Source organism: Passer domesticus, chromosome 23, assembly GCF_036417665.1.
Source record: "Passer domesticus isolate bPasDom1 chromosome 23, bPasDom1.hap1, whole genome shotgun sequence".
Classification (NCBI taxonomy): domain Eukaryota; kingdom Metazoa; phylum Chordata; class Aves; order Passeriformes; family Passeridae; genus Passer; species Passer domesticus.
The window spans coordinates 4,673,322-4,696,634 of record NC_087496.1 but is presented as its reverse complement, the minus strand read 5'-3'; the positions used below and the strand labels follow the sequence as shown (position 1 = coordinate 4,696,634).

The 23,313-nt window shown below is 44.1% G+C and overlaps 2 protein-coding genes across 3 annotated transcripts in view; both read left to right on the top strand.

Moving 5' to 3' along the window:
- The window catches only part of UBASH3B (ubiquitin associated and SH3 domain containing B), a 68,289-nt gene extending 65,058 nt beyond the window's left edge, over positions 1-3,231 (top strand). For both annotated transcript variants that reach the window (XM_064397589.1, XM_064397590.1), the window contains exon 14: positions 119-3,231. In XM_064397589.1, coding sequence (XP_064253659.1) covers positions 119-256 — 138 coding nt within the window. In that variant the 3' untranslated portion in view covers positions 257-3,231. The remainder of the gene's footprint in view (positions 1-118) is intronic.
- Positions 3,232-8,867: 5,636 nt separating this feature from the next.
- Positions 8,868-22,304, top strand: CRTAM (cytotoxic and regulatory T cell molecule). Its single transcript, XM_064397683.1, has 9 exons — positions 8,868-8,966; positions 9,634-9,786; positions 11,254-11,406; positions 12,680-12,811; positions 15,140-15,310; positions 15,836-16,231; positions 18,409-18,555; positions 19,619-19,702; positions 20,334-22,304. Exons 1-9 carry the CDS (start codon positions 8,933-8,935, stop codon positions 20,483-20,485), a joined length of 1,422 nt encoding a protein of 473 aa, XP_064253753.1. The 5' UTR covers positions 8,868-8,932; the 3' UTR covers positions 20,486-22,304.
- The last annotated feature ends 1,009 nt before the right edge of the window (positions 22,305-23,313 follow it).

Sequence of the window (23,313 nt, the reverse complement as noted above, 5' to 3'; positions counted from 1 at the left end):
GAGAGGGAAAGAGAGAAAAAAGGGTGAAATCTTGGAGTGGCACAGCAGGGCTTCACCCCTGGGGACTGCCCAGCTCAATCCCTGCTTTTTGCCTGAATTCCCACCTCTCTCCTCACAGATTCCCTACCTGGGCTTCTGCTCCTGTGAAGAACTGGGGGACACTGGTGTGTGGCAGCTCACAGACCCTCCCATCCTCCCTCTCACCCACGGACCGACGGGAGGCTTTAACTGGAGAGAAACCCTCCTGCAGGAGTAGGGAGAAGCCAGCAAGGCCAGCCCTTCCCAGCGCTGGAGAACGCCTCTTCTTCCTCCTTGTGTTTTATTGCCAGCAGGAAAAAACCCTCCTCGTCTGCCCCGCCGCTCCCTCCAAGCACATCTCACACAGCCACAGCCCTGCCCACAGCCTCATTTACAACAAAACGGGCTGATTTGAGGGGGGGAAAAAATATTAAAGTACAGCTTGAGGCTCTTGCACAGCTCAGGGTTGGTTTCCTCACCTTGAAGGAGCTCTGGTGACACTTTCACTGCCACTGCAGGGACAAGGAGCCCTGTGTCAGGCAGGGTGCTGGGGGTGTTTTCTCACTGCTGTTTTTGCAAAGTGTCTGCAGCCTTGTTCAGCACTTCGTGCTTGCTCCACTGCCAGCCCCCAAAGCCTCAGCAGCTTCCAGAAAAATAAAAGGGTTTTGTTTCCTTCCCCCAGGCTGGAATTGAGTCCAGCGTTGCCTCTGCAGGCTGCCCCAGGTTGTTCCTCCCTCTCCTCTGAGCAGACAGAGGTGGGAGTGCTCAGAATGTGCTGGGTGTTGGGCAGAGATTGGTTGGTATTTAGGAAAATTCTGAATTTCACATCAGTTACAGGTGAACTGCAGTTCCAGCTTCCCTAAAGAGGAGAAACACCTGGGCTGGAGCAAACCCCCAAAAAAGAGAAATAATTGGGATGGAACAAACCCCAAAAAGGAGAAGTAATTGGGATGGAGGAAACCCCCAAAAAAAGGAGAAATAATTGGGATGTAACAAGCCCCAAAAGAGGAGAAACAATTGGGATGGAGGAAACCCCAAAAGAGAAACAATTGGGATGGAACAAATCCCCAAAAAAGGAAATAATTGGGATGGAGGAAACCCCAAAAAAAAGGAGAAATAATTGGGATGGAGGAAACCCCCAAAAAAGAGAACCAATTGGGATGGAGGAAACCCCAAAAAAGGAGAAAAAATTGGGATGGAGGAAACCCCCAAAAAAGAGAACAAATTGGGATGGAGGAAACCCCAAAAAAAGAAAAACAATTAGGCTGAACAAACCCCCAAAAAAAGGAGAAATAATTGGAATGGAACAAACCCCAAAAAAAGGAGAAACAATTGTGCTGGAGCAACCCCAGAGGGCTGAGCTCAGGTTGCAGCTGCCCGTCCTGTCCATGCTCAGAGCCTGGCCAACATCCCAGCTATTCCCACCATCCACAGGATAAATATTCCATTATTTCTACTTTCAGGACTGTGTAACACCCCTTAGGCCACTCGTAAGTGCTTTGTTACAGCAGGGATGGAACTGAAAAGTCAGGGAGAACATTTAGGACAGGGCAAGGGAAAAAAAAAATCCCGTTCCTGTGAGGTTTTATTGCTGTCAGGTTTATTTTTAATTGGCAGTTAAATTATTTTTGGCTGTGTGCAGACATTCTGAGGAGCATTTCTGGCTTGTTTTCATCCATGCAAAAAAAAAAAAATAATTAAATACTTGACAATCACACAAAAAAAAAAATTTTTGTTTGCTGAGGTGTGTGAATTCTCCAGATTTTTTGTTTCATGCCAGCGAGGTGTAAATTGGGGCAGGAAATATTATTGTATTCTAATATTTATTGCTCAGATCCTGCTGGAGTTGAGTGACATTAAAAGGAGATTTTAGGGGCACGAAACAGAGAGGGAGCAAAAGCTGAATGCACAATTTGAGTGGTGTCAGCTGCTCTTTGATATAGTAATAGAGAAAAAAGTGTTCTGCTTGAGGAGGTAGATGTTCAAATACTCTTCTTTAAAAAAATATATATATTTTTGGATGTTTGGGAAATATTTTGACAATTGTAGTCTTGTCTCGAATTAGGTGTCAGGAATCACAGGGAGAAAAATCTTATTTTCTTCAGCATTTTGAGTTTCCTTGGGGGTTTTGTGTTAAGCAGTCTCGTGTTGAAAAGGCTTTTTGGGTGGAAAAAAAAAGAGAAAAAATGTTGTTCCTTTTAAATTTATAATTGAGAGGTTAAGAAGACGAAAATTGCTGCTTCACTTTCACCCCATTAATGTGGATTTAATGCTCATTAATGTGGATTTAATGTCTCACCAGTGCTTTGTCCCAGAACATTCAACTTGAGCTCTCCAAAATCTTTTCCTTCACTGTGAGCTGCATCAGATCCCAAGTTTTATTCTAACAGCACTTCCCAGGTTTTCCCTTCTCTCCACAATTAAGGAAAAAAAAAAGCTGCAAACCTGCCAAGAATAAATAGTTAATTTTTATCATTTGCAATATATGGCTTAGAAAAAAACAAGAATTAAATTGACATTACACTCAAATCAACAGAGCTTTGCTTGTTTATGCAAAATGAGGATCCAGACCGTGATAATTTCAGTAAAAATTGGTATTTCCCTTTTCACTCCACGCAGCAGTTTCAGACAGAAGCTGGCTCAGGCCAGGGGACTCTGAAATTGTAGTGAATTTAAAGAGTGATCGTTTTTATCCCCAAATAATGGCTTTGGTTTGTGGTTTGGTTTAATTCCTTTCGAAAGAGGCACAGAGGAAATGATTTGGAAATCAGAAGTAGGAGGGATGGGGGAGCAGAGTGCCGGGATGGTGTCACTGAACAAAAATGCAATTAACAGTGGCTGTTAATTAACAGGTTGGCTGCAAAGGCTCTAAATCACTTCTTGCTGCTCCCCACTTCCTCAAATTCATCCCCCAGGGACTCTTCATAACCCACAACAGAAAATACTCAGCCAGTTCCTTCATTATTTCCCCTTAAAATGTATTTTCCGAACTTTCTCTCCATGACATCTCTTCAGACTTGATGTTACCAACAGCTCCTTTTTCTTTCGGTTTTCTTTCGTTTCATTTTCAACCTGTTGTATCATTCTGTTTATTATGGATTTTATTTTTTATTTAGCGTGAGCAGATTGTATTTATTTGAGAAAAAAAAAATGTTTGCTGTTTTAAAAACCCAATAATTGTATTGCCAAAAAAAAAGCTGTAATTACCTGTGACATCTGTATTTTTTTATTTTGGGGGTGGGGCAGGCCGGGGGGGGGGGGGGTGGGTGGTTGTTTTTAATCTCAGTTTTGAGTGCTAACAACCGATAAAACAACCACTGCGTTTGAATTTGCTTCTCACATTAAACGGAACTCTGAAAAGTCCGACACAAATATCTCGAAGGTGATTTAATAAAGATGCCAGGCACCCTTCCTATTTCAGATTTCCTCCGGAGCGTGGTGGGATTTTGAGCTGCGTTTTTCTTTTTTTCTGAGGCTGAAATTCACTCACTTGACAGCAGATGGCACAAAATTCTCCCGACTCCGGTTCGCCGTGCCCGGGGATGGGGTTTTCCCTCTGAATTCAGATTTTCCCCGGAGTTATTTCCCTCTCGGGTGGAACAACACAACTTTCAAACCAAACTCACTTTTCCAACACATCTTTCTTAATCTGGATTTTAATTTTTTTTTATCTTTCAACCCAGCTGTTTTAAATTCATAACTTTCAGCTCTGTTTTCTGGTAAAATTGATTCATGATGATGAACACAAAAGGAGATTTTATCAACCCAATACCCACTGAGTGATCACCTGAAAGTTTCATGGAAACAGGTCCTAATAAACCAGGAATAAAACACACCATGTGTTCATAATTCATTTTCTCCACTTCGTTCAAGCACACACAGGTTTTAAACAATAAATATCTAATTAAATTCCGTTTATTTTGACTGTCATGGTTGTCCACACCAAATTTTGAGCAGTTGCAAAGGATGGCCAGAAGAGGATCTGCCAAAAATTCTTTTTGGGAATCACAAACCATGAGATAAATGTGATGTTATCACACAGGCTGCAATCATCAGACCTGCAGGAGGAAACCCAAATTTTGTCCCCTGGCACCTGCTGGTGTCCCCATCCCTCCTCCCAGCACCTCCTGCCACAACCACAGGCAGCAATTCCTTTTTCCACTGCTGCTCCTGCAGCATCCCCGCAGGCACAGCCAGCCCAAAACCTCCTGGCAACACCACAGTGCCACAAAAGTGACTTTTTCTTTTTAGTCCAAGCATTTAAAATGGGTTTTTAGGCAGCCTTGCCACATCCACGAGTGACATTTTTTAGTCCAGACATTTTAAATTGGTTTTCAAGCAGCCTTGCCACATCCATGAGTGACATTTTTATAATCCAAGATTTTAAATGGGTTTTTAAAGCAGCCTTGCCACTTCCACAAGTGACATTTTTTAGTCCAGCCATTCAAAACAGGTTTTCAAGCAGCTTTGCCCCTTCCACAAGTGTAATTTTTATAATCCAGGCATTTAAAATGGGTGTTGAACTGCCTTGCCACATCCACGAGTGACATTTTTTAATCCGGGCATTTAAAATGGGTTTTTAGGCATCCTTGCCACATCCACAAGTGTCATTTTTATAATTCAGGCATTTTAAAAATGGGTTTTAAGCAGCCTTGCAAACTTCCACGAGTGACATTTTTAATCCAAAGATTTAAAATGCATTTTCAAGCACCCTTGCCACATCCACAAGTGACATTTTTTTAATCCAAGGATTTGAAATGCATTTTCAAGCACCCTTGCCACATCCACGAGTGACATTTTTTCAATCCAGTCATTTAAAATGGGTTTTTAGGCATCCTTGCCACATCCACAAGTGTAATTTTTATAATCCAGGCATTTAAAATGGGTGTTGAACTGCCTTGCCACATCCACGAGTGACATTTTTATAATTCAGGCATTTAAAAATGGGTTTTAAGCAGCCTTGCAAACTTCCACGAGTGACATTTTTAATCCAAAGATTTAAAATGCATTTTCAAGCAGCCTTGCCACATCCACGAGTGACATTTTTTTTAAAATCCAGTCATTTAAAATGGGTTTTTAGGCATCCTTGCCACACCCACAAGTGTCATTTTTATAATTCAGGCACTTAAAATGGGTTTTAAGCTGCCTTGCCACATCCACGAGTGACATTTTTTTAATCTAAGATTTGAAATGGGTTTCAAGCAGCCTTGCCGCAGCCACCGCTGCCTTCCTGGCCTGGGCAATGACATCCCGGGCCACCGCAGCAGCAGGGACACCCCACCCCACGCTTCCCCGACCTTTTCCCTTCCCCCTGCCCGCGATCCCCCCGAGCTGAGCCCGTGTCCCGCTTTGGGGGCTGCTCTGAGCTCGGGAGTCCCCGCTGCTGTCGCCCACCAGTTCCTGCGGGGGACCGTGCGGTCACCGATGTCACAGCAGCCACCAGAGAGGAAACCCGGGCTGGGGCAGAGGGAAGGGACAGCGACCCCGGCGCTGATGAAGTCACGGTGGATGTGCTGAAAAGGGAGCGGGGACAGCGGCAGCCCCGCAGAGAGGAAGCTGAGCCCAGCCGAGCTCAGCTCAGCCGAGCCCGGCTCAGCCCAGCTCAGCTCAGCTCATCTCAGCCGAGCCCAGCTCAGCTCATCTCAGCCGAACCCAGCCAAGCTCAGCTCAGCCGAGCCCAGCTCAGCCCAGCTCAGCTCATCTCAGCCGAGCCCAGCTCAGCTCATCTCAGCCGAGCCCAGCCAAGCTCAGCTCAGCCAAGCCCAGCTCAGCCCACCTCATCCAAGCCCAGCTCAGCCCAGCCAAGCTCAGCCAAGCCCAGCTCAGCTCAGCCCAGCTCATCTCAGCCGAGCCCAGCTCATCTCAGCTCAGCTCAGCCCAGCTCAGCCAAGCCAAGCTCAGCTCAGCCCAGCTCAGCCCAGCTCATCTCAGCCGAGCCCAGCTCAGCTCATCTCAGCCCAGCCAAGCCCAGCTCATCTCAGCCAAGCCCAGCTCAGCCGAGCCCAGCCCAGCCCAGCCCAGCCCAGCATGAGCGTGCCCGGCGCGCTGCTCACCGTGCCGCTGCTCCTGCTGCAAGGTAAGCCCGGGCCTGTCTCAGCCCAGCTCTCCTCCCCAGCCCAGCTGGGAAAAGTTCCCAGAGCTGCAGCACAGGGCACAGGGCAGTGCTGCGGTGTTGGGGTGACAGAACTGCAATGTCACCCCATTCCCAATTTTGTCGCCCCATTTAGGGGTCAGGGAGCTCACTGAGTCCTAAACCCAGGATCAGTGAGACCGAGCCACTCCTGGCAGCTTGAGCTGACAAAGCATCGGGGTATCCAAAGATTCTGCCTTAAATTTGGGCAGGGGATCACAGCTTGCTTTGCCCGGGTCAGAAATCCTTTGTTGGTGCATTGTGTGACGTCACAGCAGCTTAGGGAGAACTTGCAAAGTCCTTTGGAAAAGAAAAGCACTTTGGATGCTCAATCTCCTCCTGATAGAGGAGGCAGCTTATTTAGAGCTCCTTTGTCTCTGGGCACAGGAGTGTGGCAGGTTCATGTCTGACTGTGCCAAACAGAGGATGGAGGAAGGATCTACCAGGGGATCCAAGGAAGGAGGGAGCAGGGCAGCAATCCATGACAGGATCCCTGCAGCATCACTCCTGACCTTGGCAGGAGAGATGGATGTATGATCCTGGGCCTGGAGCAGTTATTCCCTCTCTCCTGACAGACACTGGAGCAGAAACCTCTGCAGGGCTGTCAGTGACCATTTGCTAATTCCCAGTTTTGCCCCAGACTCCTGCAGGATGAATTTGTAGCTGCTGCCTTGGCTTCCAGAATTAATTCAGCTCCATCCACAGGTCAGCAGGCAGGACAAAAACAACTCATTAAATGGGGTGGATGAGGGTTACAGGCTCACAGATCACTCTGCACCAAATTTATTAAATGGTGTGGCTCTGTAGGTTACAATCTCACAGATAACTGCACCAAACTCATTAATTGGGATGGCTTTGTGGGTTACAATCTCACAGATAACTGCACCAAACTCATTAATTGGGGTGGCTGTGGGTTATAATCTCACAGATAACTCTGCTTTAAAACTCATTAAATGGTATTGCTTTGTGGGTTACAGGCTCACAGATAACTGCACCTGTGAGAAATAACACTCACTTCCAAAAATGTAAAAGGTTTATTAAAACCTTATCAGAATGCACTGTTGCATTACTCATCTACAACAGCACTAAAACCAACTAATTAAACAGGATGATTGTGGTTCACAAACTCACAGATAACTCTGTGCCAAAATGAACTCATTAAACAGGGTGGCTGTGGGTCAGAATCTCACAGATAACTGCACCAAAATGAACTCATTAAATGGGGTGATTGTGGGTTACAATCTCACAGATAACTCTGCACCAGAATTATTAAATGGGGTTGATTGTGGGTCAGAATCTCACAGATAACTGCACCAAAATCATAAATGGGGTGGCTGTGGGTACCAGTCTCACAGATAACTAACTGCACCAAAATCATTAAATTCTAAATCATAAATCATATCTGTGGGTACCAGTCTCACAGATAACTAACTGCACCAAAATCATTAAATTCTAAATCATAAATCATTTCTGTGGGTACCAGTCTCACAGATAACTAACTGCACCAAAATCATTAAATTCTAAATCATAAATCATTTCTGTGGGTACCAGTCTCACAGATAACTAACTGCACCAAAATCATTAAATTCTAAATCATAAATCATTTCTGTGGGTACCAGTCTCACAGATAACTAACTGCACCAAAATCATTAAATTCTAAATCATAAATCATTTCTGTGGGTACCAGTCTCACAGATAACTCTGCACCAAAATAATTAAATTCTAAATCATTTCTGTGGGTAACAGTCTCACAGATAACTAACTGCACCAAAATCATTAAATTCTAAATCATTTCTGTGGGTACCAGTCTCACGGATAACTCTGCACCAAAATCATTAAATTCTAAATCATAAATCATTTCTGTGAGTACCAGTCTCACAGATAACTCTGCACCCCTGCTCTCAGTGCAAGTCTCAGTGCAAGGAGCTCTCAGCCACTTCCTGGGGGCTCCAAGAATAGCAACCAGAGTAGAACTGCTCTGCTGGGTGCATCCTGCAATTCCCAGCACCAAACTGCTGCCCTTTCTCGCCGAGGATCTCTCACTTGGTGGCAGAGTGGTTTTTCCAGGTGGGATCCACGGGGGACGAAAGCCCTGAGCTGCCATGGGGACATGTGCCACACTTGGTGAGCAGAGTGGCTGCAGAGCAGAGCCCGTGTGCTGGGAACACTTACCCTGTGAGTCACGCTGTGAATAAAACCCATTTTCCAGTGGTCTCCCGTGGAAATTACATTTCTGCCCCGGGTTGGAAAAGCAAGCAACACCCGCAGCTCTTCTTGCTCAGCCCGGCTGCTGTCACCCCCAGAGGTGTGACCTGCCAGACCCCACGCTGCTGGGGGTGACAGGAAACCAGCACGGGGACAGAAATACCCGAGGGGCCTGTGGAAAACCACACGCAGCCCCCAGCTGCCTCTAAACAACTCTCACCTCCTGCCACAGCTCCTCTCGGGGACAGGCACAGCCACAATCCCCATGGGAAGCTCCTGCAAGGAGACAGGGCTGGCTCTGGAGGAGCAAAAATCAGCTCCAGCAAAATTCCTGACCCAAAAAAAGAAAATAAAAGTAAAATAAAATAAAATTTCTGAGCGATTTAAAATTTTTAAGAACGTGAAAATCTTCCCCAAAGCCCAGAAATATTCATTTCCCCAAACTGCAGTGGGAACTGGCAGCCGACAGCTACGTGGAAAATCAAATCAAAACACACAAAACAGGAATGAAAACAAAACTCTCCTGCTGCCTGTTTGCTCAGCTCCAAGCCAGGCACCAATGTTAGGATTCTCCAGGGCATGGTTTTTGTCTGGAGAAGGCAATTCATTCCAGGTCATCACATATTTTCACTAAGTGTTTTATCTGCCTTAGAATGGCTGGAGAGAAAAAAACCACATTTTACTGCTCACCTGTGAAATGAGCTGGGAGAAGAGAGAGTGAAATTTCATTTTAGTAACCTCTGCCAGGCCAGGTTTGGGGTTTTTCAAAAGAAGTTTCATTTCTGAGTAAAAAATCCTCATTTTTAGAGGTGTTGGGAAATCATTCACTGCTCAATCACACGCTGAGCAAATGGGACATAAAATCAGAGAATGGTTTGGGTTGGAAGGGACCTTAAATATGATTTAGTTATAATCATGGAATAAGTGAAAATGGAATGTTTGTGTTTAAATACGGGGAGAGAGTGCAGGAAATTGGTCTGCTTCAGTTCTTCATTGGCTAATAATGAAATACTTTCCTGGCTAATAACTAAAACTGGTTTGATAATTAAATCAGGTCGTGCTGGCAGGTGGAGATCCCAAATCTTTGTCACACAGATGACCTGTGATGACCTGTCCAATGACAATAATTTATTTATAACCCTACAACCAATAGTGGCGATGTAGAAGTATTAAAAAAACCACTGCAGAAAAGGAAAATTGACACATTACTGTGTGCAAAATATCCCTGCTTTGCTTCATGTCACAATTTCCAACTTGTTTTTCCCCCTGGTGCGTGGCAGGGGGGTTTCCAGGGGCTGCCAGTGACTCTGTGACTCTGAAGGAAGGAGAAAACCTAAATCTCAACTGCACCTTCAGCACCCTCAGCAGCAACAACTTCACCCTGCAGTGGGTAAACCCCAAGAATTTCACCATTTTCCTCAACGCCCAGCGGGGTAAGTGTGAAACCCCAGCGTGGTGGCACTTCCCACCAGGGCTGGGGACACTGAGCTGGCCCTGCTGCCACCCTGGCCACAGGGGTGCCCAAAGTGCCAAAGGTGGGGGGTTTGTAGCTGGGTCCAGAGGATCCTGTCCCTTCGTGGTCACCAGAAATCGGTGCCTCTTGGGGCTGCCAAAAAACAGAGGCCAGACAAAATTAAAATAATTAAAAGCAGTTTTATTTATTGTAGGGCCTTCAGGTACATTTAGGGCAGACAAAACCCACCCAAAAATGGATAATTAGTCACAGGTTTTCACCCTTTTATAAGTTTGGTCCATTTGCATTTTGGGGGTCAATTTCCCAATTCCAGCTTCACCCAATGAAGTCATTGACCCCAAGTTTGCTCCCCCAACTCCCTTTTGTTTCCATCTCTGGGGCCTGAGGCAGTGAGGTGTCCTTGATTGCCAGGCCTGGAGAGGAATTGTTGTGTCTGCCCCAAATGGGGAAGCAGCAGCTCCCACTGCGTGTGGAGTTTGGAGTTCTGCACTAAAGAACTGCAGGATTGCAAAGAGATGGAAAATATAAAAACTGAAATCCTGAGGCACCAACTCCTTCCCTTGTGGGGGCTGAGCTGCAGCCCCTTCCTGGCAGACGAGCAGTGGTGGTAAATTGGTAAATGATTTCCTGATGAAAAGGAAACCCCCAGCAGCAGAGCTCTCAGCGCTGAGCTGCAGCTCCCAGCAGCACCCAGAGGTCAGCACAGAACCCACCCTTGGCTTTGAGGGGACAGGAGGGGACATTCCTGGCAGCCCTGACACTCCTCCACTCACAGGAATTCGGTGCAGTGCATCAGGAGGAGATTTTGGGGAAATAGCAGTGATTTTGAAATGTGCTGGCAAAGCTGAAGTTCCCATTTCTGCTTTCCCCCCTCCCATCTCTCCATCCTCCTCTCTCCTCCTCTTGGTCCAAATGAAGGGTGAGAAGTCCCTTGGCCTTCCCCCTCTGCAGCTATTCAACATTCATTGTCAAATCCTTTCAGTTTTAATTATAAGAATGCCTGGGATTCACCCAAATTGCTGGGATTTCCTTCCAGCTCAGTATTTTGTCAAAACCTCAGCTAAAAAAATTTTAAAAATAAATAAAAAGAGAAGTTTTGAAGTCTCTTTCCCCCTGATGTTTGTACAAACCCCCAGTTTCAGTTCAATTTAAGGGCAGAAAGTTGCATTTTCTGTGCTGCAATTGTGGGAAAAGTTCATGGACTTGTTGGGCTGACCCTGAGGGTTCCTGTAAATTATGCAGCAGGAGGAAAGGATTAAAGATTAGAAAGTCAAGAGAGAGAAAGGAGAGTAGAGGTGCCCTAGGAGACACTTTCATTAAAAAAACTGAAACTTTTAAAATGCCATAAAATAAAAACTCTCCTCATGCTTTGACTTCCTGTGCTGTACCAACCCCCCTGGTGTGCTGGATTTTCTGTTCCTGGCAGTTTTAAGAGACAAGAGGTACAAACTGCTCCGTTACTCCAAGGATGAATTATCCATCCAGCTGTCCAACCTGACAGAGCAGGATGAGGGAATGTACAGCTGCTTGTACTACACCGAGCACGTCCAAACCAAGAGCCAGAATGTTGAGATTTTGGGTAAGTTCCCTCACCTGGGTTTGTTGTTTGTTTTTTTTTCCTAGAGAAGCAGAACAGAGCCAGCTCCTCAAATCTACGCCTGAATTTTTCCATCATTTTGCTTTTAGCTCAGTATCTTGGTTTGGAAAGACAGGTGTCTGCTAAGGAAGGCAGAAGCCTCCCCTGAAATGGAAAATATAAACACCCCCACCCCCGAATTGCTACAAATTTTAAATTAAGGGGCTCTCAGGCAAAAAAAATGGGAGCAGGAATAACAGTTCTTTACTAGGGAAGAAAATAAAAAGATAAAATAAACAATGCAGTAAAATAAAACACTGCCAGAGTCAGAGCACAGCCTGACACCCTGTGGGTCAGGGTGCTGGCAGCAGTCCCATTGGAATTGTGGCTCAGCCCTCCTGCAGTGCCAGGGGTGGTTCTGCTGGAGCAGGGATCCTGTAGAAGGGTGCAGTCTTCCTCTGAAGATCCAGTGGAATAAGAGGCAGCTGCTGTTCCTCTGGGAAATCCAGTGGAGAAGCTGTGCTGGTGTTGCAGAATCTCAGATTATATCCAGGTAGGAATGCTTGGCTCCTCCCTCTGGGCTCACATCTCCCAGTGGATGCTGCAGTTCTTATCAGCCATGCAGGGACATTCCACGGCCTGTTATCAGCAGATGTCTTATCAGCCATGCAGGGACATTCCATGGCCTGTTATCAGCAGATGTCTGCCCGGAGGGAGGAGTGGGTGTGGAAGAGATAAGGAAAACTGCCCACTGAACAGGAGACAACTGCCACGCAGATGGCAAATGGAATCCAATTTGCTTGGCAATCCAGTCCCCTCCTGTGGCAGCAGCTCTCTGGCCACAGAGAGTGGGCACAGAAAAAAGCACAGATTTTTTTTTTTTTTTTTCCCAGAAAAATCCCAGAAAGTTGTGTAGAAGCTGTTGGAAACTTAGAGGAAAATAATTCAAACAATTTTTATCTCTCTTTCTGTAACAATTGTTTATAGATATGGTTCTCTAGAGTGTGTTATGGATAACCAGCAACAGCGTGTGAGACGTTCTCACTTTGAGACCAGTCAGGTCTTAGGTCCGCCATTGTTTTTATAAGAACTGGAGATTTCTAATGATAAAGTGTCTCTCATGCCTTCTGGATCATGGTGTCAATGCTAATTATTACCCAGCTGGGGGTCTGCACCACACCCTCCAATAATGCTGATTACAAGGAAAAGAAGCAATAATTCTGATGAAAAGGAGTAGAAAATGCCTCTAAACTGATCCTAAATCTCCCTGCTGCAGCTGCTCCCTCCCACCCCGTGCTGGAAGTCTCTCAGGATGAAGAAAGAGGCATCAAACTCTCCTGCTATACCCGGGGGGGCAGACCCCAGCCCCAGATTTCCTGGCTGTTGGACAACGGGATCGAGCTCCCAGGTAAGAGCTCAAAGACTCTTAGAGCACTAAAATTGGTTTTTGTCAGTTTTGGGTGGTTTGAAGATGCTGGGGGGTGAAATATCAGCTGGGTCTGCCACTCCTGCCTACAGCTTGGGGCAGGTCTGGGGAACAGTCAGCACGAAATTCCAGTAGGAGAAAATAAAGCCAAAATCGTGGAACTTCAGCACTGAATTCCACTGGGATAAAATGAAAGAAACCCCTGGAATTTCAGCACTAAATTCCACTGGGATGAAATGAACCCAGAATCTTGGAACTTCAGTACAAAATTCCACTGGGATAAAATAAATCCAAACCCCTGGAACCTCAGCTCTAAATTTCAGTGGGATAAAATAAACCCCAAACCCTGGAATTTCAATACTGAATTCCACAAGGATAAAATGAACCCAGAATCTTGGAATCTCAGCACTGAATTCCACTGGGATACATTGAACCCAAAATCCTGGAATTTCAGCTGAATTCCAGTGGAATAAAATAAACCCAAACCCCTGGAATTTCAACACTAAATTCCACAGGGATAAAATGAACCCAGAATTTTGGAATCTCAGCACAGAATTCCACTGGGATAAAATGAACCAAAACCCTTGGAATTTCAGCATTAAATTCCACTGGTATAAAATAAACCCAAAATCCTGGAACCTCAGCACTGAATTCCACTTATTTGAAATAATTCCACTTATTCCCCTTTATTTGGGGTAAAACAACCCCCAAAATCCTGAAGCCACAATTTTCAAAGCCCCAGCATCCTTTTTTCTCCTTCAACCTGCAGAAATAACTGCCATTCTAGCAGTGCTATAAATAACATTATTCTACAAATCACTGCCTTATCAGCTCCAGTGCACATCTGTATCAAAATGTGAGAAAAACACTCAGGGATGCAAATGGCTTTTCCTTCACACACCAACAAGCTCTTACTTGTGTTTTGCATCATCAAGAAATGTATTTAAAGCTGAACCTGTAACCTCCCCCGGCCCAAAGTGGTTTATTTTTAAATTAGAGCTCTAGAAAACAGCAGAGAATTGTGTGTTCTGGCCTGAATGTAGATGGAAATTAGAGTTAATAATAAATCAGGTTGGCGGATAAAACCTGGGGGGTTTTAATGCAGAAAAGGTGAACACCTAGAGCAGTGCGTGGTGGAAAAGCAGGTTTTTAAATGCTGCCTGTGTTTGGGAAGAGCTGGGCTGTGTGTGAGGGCCTGGGAAGTCATAAAAACCTCAATATATCCCCCCTGATTTTTTATCCCTGTCTCTCACAGTGTTTTTCTAAAACCAGGGGGTTCCCCAAGCCTGAAACCACCCTGATAAACTGAATTATTAGTGCCATCACAACACACAGTTCAGACACTAAACACCTCCTGCAAGCCAGCGCTGCATTTCTCCAATATTTTAACAAAAACCTCTCCTTGCCTTGACCTCGTCCTCGCCTTTGGAGCAGAGGGAACCCCTGAGCTGTGTCTGCTGCCTTGCTTTGTCTGGGGCTGCCCTTCAGAGCAGCCACATTTACATAAAAAAGGCGGGAGACACAAATTGAATTGTTTGAAAGATAAGAAATCATTGCCCTAATCGACTATTTCTCCAATTTCTGTGTTTTTCTCCATTTTTTGAAGGCTCGGAGTAACTCTCCTTCCTCCCCTTTCCATTCCCAGCTTTAATCACTTCCTGCAAGTATTTACACTAATCAGAAAATAGCTAATAAATCTTAATTACTGACAACACCAGGGCTCAGCAGGGGCAAAGCAGCTGTAATTACTGAGCTGCTGCTGACAAAGATGATTTCTGAAATCCTTTTGGAGCTCTTACCTGGCCCTGCTGGGGATGGAAAAGAGGGCTGAGAAATGCTGATCTGGAAAGGTTCATTTGGAAATGGGGAATTTCTTTCATTTAAGGGTGACAGAGCAAGGGGAACATCAGAACCTCTGCACTATAAACAAATATTTCTAAATATAGAAATTATATTCTAGAAATTATTTTGTAGAAAATTTCTATTTGTAAATACAGAAATATTTGTGTCCTTCAGGTAAACATCTGAAACACCTCTCCCTCCACCAGGGCTGTTCAAAGACTTCTCTGGTCACATCAAACACAACTTTATTTTCCATATCATCAGCACTACCTGGAGTAATCAGTAATACTGGGAATCCCATCAGACTCCCCCTAATTCCTTGTGGCAAGGCAAGGAATCCTCGAGTGTGAATTCCAACAGCTGGAAAAGGGGAAGAGTCATACCTGTGCTGTAGAACGTGATTTCAGGGTGATAAAAATGCTTTTATTTATTTTATTTTATTTATCTTTTCTCCCAATGGGATTGCAGGTGACACCAGGCACCAGCTGGGAGCTGAGGGGAAGAAATGGAGCACGAGGAGTACGCTGAGGATCCTCAGCTACAGCCCCAGAGTGACAGCCAGCTGCCTCATCCAGCACCCTGCGCTGGGGGCACGGAGGCTGCTGGCACCTTTCCCCTTCCAGGACCTGCCCAGCTCGGGTACTGCAGCTCCTCCAGCTCTGCCTCTCCAGCCCCGAGCTGGTGAAAATGATGGGCACAGAAGTGTGGGGTCTGCTTTAAAATGAGGAACATGGGGCAATAAAAAGGGTTTGGAGCTGGTGAAAATTATGCAGATGCACACAGAAGTGTGGGGTCTGATTTAAAATGAGGAACCTGGGGCAAAAAAAGGGTTTGGAGCTGCTCCTCGGTGGCAGAGCTGAGCAGCAGCGCCTGCCCCAAGCTCCCCACAGCCAAGAGTTTCATTTGATTCCTCATTTCAGAGCAGCAAATACATTCTGAGGGCAGGAGAGCTGAGGGTGGGACTGGAAGTGAGACCCTTGATCAGCCAGAAAACCCAAACAATGCAGAGCATGGAGCAGGGCAGAAAACCCTAAAAAAAATGCAGAGGATGGGACAGGGCAAAAAACCCAAAAAATGCAGAGCAGGGCAGGGTAGTTTTTCAAGGATCTGCTCAGTGGCAAAGCCTTTTCTGATTTTTGTCGTTTTTTGGGGGGGTTTCTTTAGGCTGCAAACAAACAACCAGACTTTCAGAGGATGCAGAAGTTCCCAGTCCTTCAGAGAATCCAGCAGTTTCCAGTTCTTCAGAGAATCCAGCAGGTACCAGCCCCTCATCATCCCCAGAGAATCCAGAAGTTTCCAGCCCCTTTACATCTCCAAAAGATCCAGAAGTTTCCAGCCCCTCTGCATCCCCAAAAGATCCAGAAGCTTCCAAACCTTCTGCATCCCCAGGGAATCCAGAAGTTTCCAGCCCCTCTGCATCCCCAGAGAATCCAGAAGCTTCCAAACCTTCTGCATCCCCAGAGAATCCAGAAGTTTCCAGCCCCTCTGCATCCCCAGAGAATCCAGCAATTCCCAGCTCAGCACCAGCCCAGCCAAACCTCACAGATGTCACATTGAACGGTGAGTTTGGTCCCAGTCACCTGAATTTATCAAAGCTGAAATCACAATTACAGAAATGCTGCTGGGCACAGCAGGTCCCAGAGGAGTGTGGGACACAGGGTGCAGCATTTCCTGCTTGTTCCCTCCTTCTCCCTGCCAAAATCCCTGTCCTTGGAGGAAGAAGGGCAGGAGCAGGGTGGGAGGCAGGCTGGGATGCTCCGGATGGGCTGCACTAGATGGCACTGTGCAACAACTCTTCACACAATCACAGAATTCACAGAATCACAGAATGACCAGGTTGGAAGAGACCCTAAAGATCATCAAATCCAGCCCAGCCCCAACCCCTCAACTCAACCCTGGCCCCCAGTGCCACATCCAGGCTTTGTTAAACACCCCCAGGGATGGTGACTGCACCACCTCCCCGGGCAGCCATTCCAGAACTTTATCACCTTTCTGGAAAAGCTTTTTCCTCATATCCAGCCTGTGTTTCCCTTGCTGCAGCTGGAGGCTGTGTGCTCTGGTTGTGTCAGTGCCTGCAGACAGAGCCCAGCCCCAGCTGAGCACAGGCACCTTTCAGGAGCTGTGCAGGGTGAGGAGGGCACCCCTGAGTCTCCTTTTCTCCAGGGGAGCACCCCCAGCTCCCTCAGGGCTTCCTCTTTATCCATGTTTGCACCAACCTGTACTTCCCAAAATCAGGAGTTTTTCCAGTATAATCAAAATCTCCACAGCCCAAATAAATCACCCAAAGCCCCACCAAGAGTTCTGCACCTGCTTAGCACGACAGGCCCTGCAGTGACAAATAACTGCTGCTTTAGAAACACCCAAACTCTTGTTTTTTATTGGTTTAAAAGTGATCTATCAGTGATTGCAAACAGCACAAAATGAACATATCCTGGTAAAGCCTGCTCTGATAAATCCTGACACGTGTCAGGACAGCATCCATGGAAAGGGAGCCTCAATCTTGTATGGGGGCTGGAACCAGAGGAGCTTTCAGGTCCCCTCCAAGCCAAACCACTCTGGAATTCTGTGGCTTTTACAGGGTCTGAAAAGAAAGGGAAATCTCTTCTTAATGCAAAGTTTTGGTACACACAGCACGCACCATCATTTCAGCATTGCAAATCAAAGTTAATTCTTATGTGTACCATTAACTATTACATATTATTATTATTATATATTATATTATAGATCCATGTTTCATATAATATATAATATATAATATAAAATATATAATATATAATACATAATATATAATATTCCTGTTCCATCTATATTTATTATATGTTATATATTGTATGTTATATGTCATATGATCAGTATATATTATAGATTACAGATTATATCATTATATATTATATGTCATTATATATTATATTATACTGATTATACTACTAATACTATCATATTAACTATATTATATATGATATAGTTAATATATATTGTACAAATTTATGTAATATATATTATATATATTATAATATATCATTATCTATTATATTATACTAATTATACTACTAATACTATCATATTAACTGTATTATATCCTGAAACTAAGTTCAAAACTTCATGAATTCATTATTCACATTTGTTAAGGTGAATTCTTCCCAATTCCCTGGGTGAATTCTGCTCTCCCAGAAGAGATTGGTTGCACCTCATGGAAGGAGCTGACATAGGTGGTTAACTCCTTAGTTAGATTCAAATGAGAAATTTGGACCTTTCCTGTACAAAAGGAGTCAGAATTAGAATTTCCTGAAGGAAATCTGGACTTCACCTCCCTGCTGATCAAGAAGAGAAATTCAAGCAGTAGCAAAAGAGGATTTGTCTAGAAAATCTCAGAGAAAGGAGTGGGGTAACAGGGAGGAAATTCTGGGAAGCACAGCTGGAAAAATGAATTTGTTCTAGCAACCAGCGTAACTGCTAGAAACGATCACTGGAAGATTTTGGAAAGGAAAAGGTATACATAACTAAAGGAAAGGAAAAGGAAATATATATAAATATTTCCTTTTGTATATAAATAATATAAATAAATAATATATATAAAAGGAAAAATTATTCATACATAAAGATCTCTTTGCTCCAGTCAAATTTCCCCTGCAGGAAAGAAATTTGATTTTTCAGGAATGCATCAGCGGGGTGAAATCATTCCTGTTTGAATTCCCAGAAATTCCCAGGGCCTTTAACAGCACAAACCTGTGTTACAGAGCGAAATCCTGAATCCAAAGGACTCCTGAAGAAGGAGAAGAACCTCCTGCTGCCCGTCCTGGTGGCTGCTCTCATCTTGGTGCTGCTCATCATTGTGCTGCTGTTCATGGTGAAGCTGAAGAAGGCGCACGGGGTGTGGAGGAGAGGTGAGCAATGGGACTGGTGCCTCGAGGCATCCCTGAGGTGCTCAGGCTGGGAAATCCCCAATTTGGGACTCCTGTCTTGGGGTTTCTGTGAGATGATGGTGTATGAGACAATGGTGATCTCTCTCAGGCTGAGAAACCCCAGTTTGGGAGTCCTCTCTCAGGATTTTTGTCATGGTGATCTCTGTCAGGCTGATAAAATCCCTATTTTCTAACTCTTCTCTCAAGATTTTTATGAGATGATGGTGATCTCTCTCAAGCTGAGAAATCCTCAATTTCGGACTCCTCTCTCAGGGTTTTCATGAGATGATGGTGTATGGGATGATGGTGATCTCTCTCAGGCTGAGAAATCCCCAGTTTGTGATTATTCTCTCAGGATTTTTGTGATGGTGATCTCTGTCAGGCTGATGAGATCCCCAATTTGTGACTCCTCTCAAGATTTTTGTGAGATGATGGGGATCTCACTCGGATGATAAACCCCATTTTGTGACTCTTCTCTCAGGATTTTTGTGAGATGATGGTGATCTCTCTCAAGCTGAGAAATCCCCAGTTTGTGCCTCCTCTCTCATGATTTTTATGAGATGATGGGGATCTCTGTCAGGCTGAGAAATCCCAAATTTGTAACTCTTCTCTCAGGATTTTTGTGAGATGATCCTGTATGAGACGATGGTGATCTCTGTCAGGCTGATGAGATCCCAATTTTGTGACTCTTCTCTCAAGATTTTTGGGAGATGATGGTGATCTCACTCAGGTGATAAATCCCATTTTGTGACTCTTCTCTCATGATTTTCATGAGATGAAGGTGATCTCTCTCAGGCTGATGAAATCCCTGTTTTGTAACTCTTCTCTCAGGATTTTTATGCTCAAGGCAGACGGTGAGAAGGAATAATGGGAAAAAAAATCTCATTCTTGCCACTAATTTTTGTGGGTTTTTAATTATTTTATTTATTTAATTAATTAACTTTAAATAAATTTATAATTTAATTATTTCGGGGTTTTTATTTTATTTAATTAAATTTAAATAATTTCATTATTTAAATTAATTTTTGTGGGTTTTTTCCCACAGAAAATGACGTTTCACAGCAAACACTGGAGAGTTATAAATCCAGATCTAACGAAGACAGTCCAGGCCATGAGAAGAATGGACAAGGTAAAAATCTTGAATTAACATATTCTTGTAAATGTGTTCTTGTTTTAAATAATAATGAATTATTGTTTTATTTAATTATAATAAATAATTATAATAACAACCTTATAAGTGTTATAATAATTATAATACTCAATTAATATTGTAATATTTAATTATAATAAATAATTCTTGTTTCTTTAATTATAATAATTAATAAATCATTCTTGTTTAATTTAATTGCTGATGACTGTGGCCAGAGCAGGTGGCAGCCATTAATAATACATAATATATAATATATAATATATAATATATAATATATAATATATAATATATAATATATAATATATAATATAATTTACAATATATAATATATATTGCATATAATATTATATATTATATATTGTATATTGTAGATATAATATGTTATATATTATATATTATATATATAACATATTATATATGTTGTCTATAATTATATATTATATATTATGTATTATATATTATATATTATATATTATATATTATATATTATATATTATATATTATATATTATATATTATATATTATATATTATATATTATATTATATATTATATATTATATATTATATATTATATATTATATATTATATATTAATAATTGTTGTGTTTTAGCTGGAAATCCCAAATCCAACCTGCAGTATGTAACAGAAGGACACGTGGAAACCCCAGAGAAGAACCTGGAAACCCCAGAGAAGAACCCAGGCACCCAAACCACGGCAGTAAACGAGGAAAAATTCACCTGTGGCAGGGAGACAGATGTGTAAGGGTGGGGAAGGTGCAGGAAACTGCAAATTCCTGATGTTTGTGTGGAACTTCTCAGGGCTCTTGATTCGAGGGAGCAGGAGGGACGGGGAGCTCCATCCCAAAGCCACCTGCGGGGGGTTTTGTCACCCAGCAGGGCGGGGAGGGGGGGCTGGTGCTCCTGGAAACCTGGCCTGAGCCACCTGGAACCTTCAGATCATCTCACAAACCCCTCAGGAGCTCCTAAATTATGGATTGATCATCATTAAATAATGATCAATCCTTCAAGTGCTCCTGGAAACCCGCCCTGAGCCACCTGGAACTTCAGAGCACATCAGGAACCTGTGCCATGAGCAGCTCAGCACCCCATGTCCTCCTGGAAACCTGGCCTGAGCCAACTGGAACTTCAGAGCATCTCACAAATCCCTCAGGAGCTCCTAAATTATGGATTGATCATCATTAAACAATGATCAATCCTTCAAGTGCTCCTGGAAACCCGCCCTGAGCCACCTGGAACTTCAGAGCACATCAGGAACCTCTGCCATGAGCAGCTCAGCACCCCATGTCCTCCTGGAAACCTGGCCTGAGCCAACTGGAACTTCAGAGCATCTCACAAATCCCTCAGGAGCTCCTAAATTATGGATTGATCATCATTAAACAATGATCAATCCTTCAAGTGCTCCTGGAAACCCGCCCTGAGCCACCTGGAACTTCAGAGCACATCAGGAACCTCTGCCATGAGCAGCTCAGCACCCCATGTCCTCCTGGAAACCTGGCCTGAGCCAACTGGAACTTCAGAGCATCTCACAAATCCCTCAGGAGCTCCAAAATTATGGATTGATCATTATTAAGTAATGATCAATCCCTCAGGTGCTCCTGGAAACCCGGCCTGAGCCACCTGGAACTTCAGAGCGTCTCAGGAACCTCTGCCTCAAACAGCTCAGCACCCCATGTCCTGCTGGAAACATTTCCTGAGCCACCTGGGACCTTCAGAGCACCTCAGGAGCCTCTGCCATGAATGGATCAGTCCATCAGGTGCTCCTGGAAACCTGGCCCAAGGCCCCTGGGACCTTCAGAGCATCTCAGGAACCTGTGCCTCAAACAGCTCTGCACCCCATGTCCTGCTGGAAACCTGCCCTGAGCCACTTGGAACTTCAGAGCATCTCACAAATCCCTCAGGAACTCCAAAATTACGGATTGATCAGCATTAAATAATGATCAATCCTTCAAGTGCTCCTGGAAACCCAGCCTGAGCCACCTGGAACTTCAGAGCACATCAGGAACCTCTGCCATGAGCAGCTCAGCACCCCATGTCCTCCTGGAAACCTGGCCTGAGCCAACTGGAACTTCAGAGCATCTCACAAATCCCTCAGGAGCTCCAAAATTACAGATTGATCATTATTAAGTAATGATCAATCCCTCAGGTGCTCCTGGAAACCCGGCCTGAGCCACCTGGAACTTCAGAGCACATCAGGAACCTCTGCCATGAGCAGCTCAGCACCCCCAGCAGCAATCAGCGCTCTCCAGGACACCCAGGCCCAAATTAAGATATTTCGGATTGATTTTGTCACCTCCTCTGTGACCACAGGTGCTACAAACCAACTGTGACTTTTCTTTTCTCCTTGGGACACCAAACCTGCGCTTGAAGCTGGATTTAACCAAGCTGGAAAGTGGCCTGATGGCTAAAGGGTTAAAAAATAAAAATTAAAAAGAACCCCAGCAATCCAACCCAAATTATTTGATGATTTGATGGTCCTGTGAAGGGGATGTCCCCCTTGGGCTGCCCAAATGCTGGGATGAGGGCAGCAGGAGAGCTGGGACTCCTCCAGGGAGCCCTTCCTGCTCCAGGAGGGTAAAAGCAAATCCCTGCAATAAAGGAAATGTGAATTATGATGATTTTTGCCCTTTGCTGAATGGTGATTTACATTTAAATGTGAATTACAGCGATTTTTGTCATTTGCAGAATGTGAAAAATGCGTTTTTCTCACAGAGCCCCGGGGGATTTGGGGTGGGAAGGGAGCTCTGGCCAGGCAGGGTCACCCGGAGCAGGGACAGGGGACACATCCCGCGGGGCTGGGGTGGCTCCAGCAGGGAGAGCCAAAACCTCCCTGGGCTGTTCGGGGCTCTTCCTCCTGGGAAGGAAGCTCTTCCACTCCAGTTCCTCCCTACACGAAGCCCAGAACGGGACAGTGAAATCTCATGAAATAAAACTCACTCGAGATTATTATTTCTCACTGGAAATACGAAAAAATTATGGAAACTGGGGTTTGAATACCCAGTGAGATAAAAAGCCCTGTGTATGCCATTTTCCAATGGAAACAATTCCATATTTCAATGGAAATTATTCCATTTTTTGGTGGAAATAATACATTTTTTTCAGTGGCAATAATTCCATATTTCAGTGTAAAGAATTCCATTTTCCAATGGAAATAATTCAATATTTCAGTGGAAACAATTCCATTTTCCAGTGGAAATAATTCCATATTTCAGTGGAAACAATTCCATTTTCCAATTGAAACAATTCCATTTTCCAATGGAAATAATTCCATATTTCAGTGGAAACAATTCCATTTTCCAATGGAAACAATTCCGTTTTCCAATGGAAATAATTCCATATTTCAGTGGAAACAATTCCATTTTCCAATGGAAACAATTCCATTTTCCAATTGAAATAATTCTGTTTTCCAATAGAAATAATTCAATATTTCAGTGGAAACAATTATATTTTCCAGTGGAAATAATTCTGTTTTCCAGTGGAAATAATTCCGTATTTCAGTGGAAATAATTCCATTTTCCAGTGGAAACAATTCAATTTTTGAGAGGAAAGCGGCGGCTCCGGGCGCTACCACAG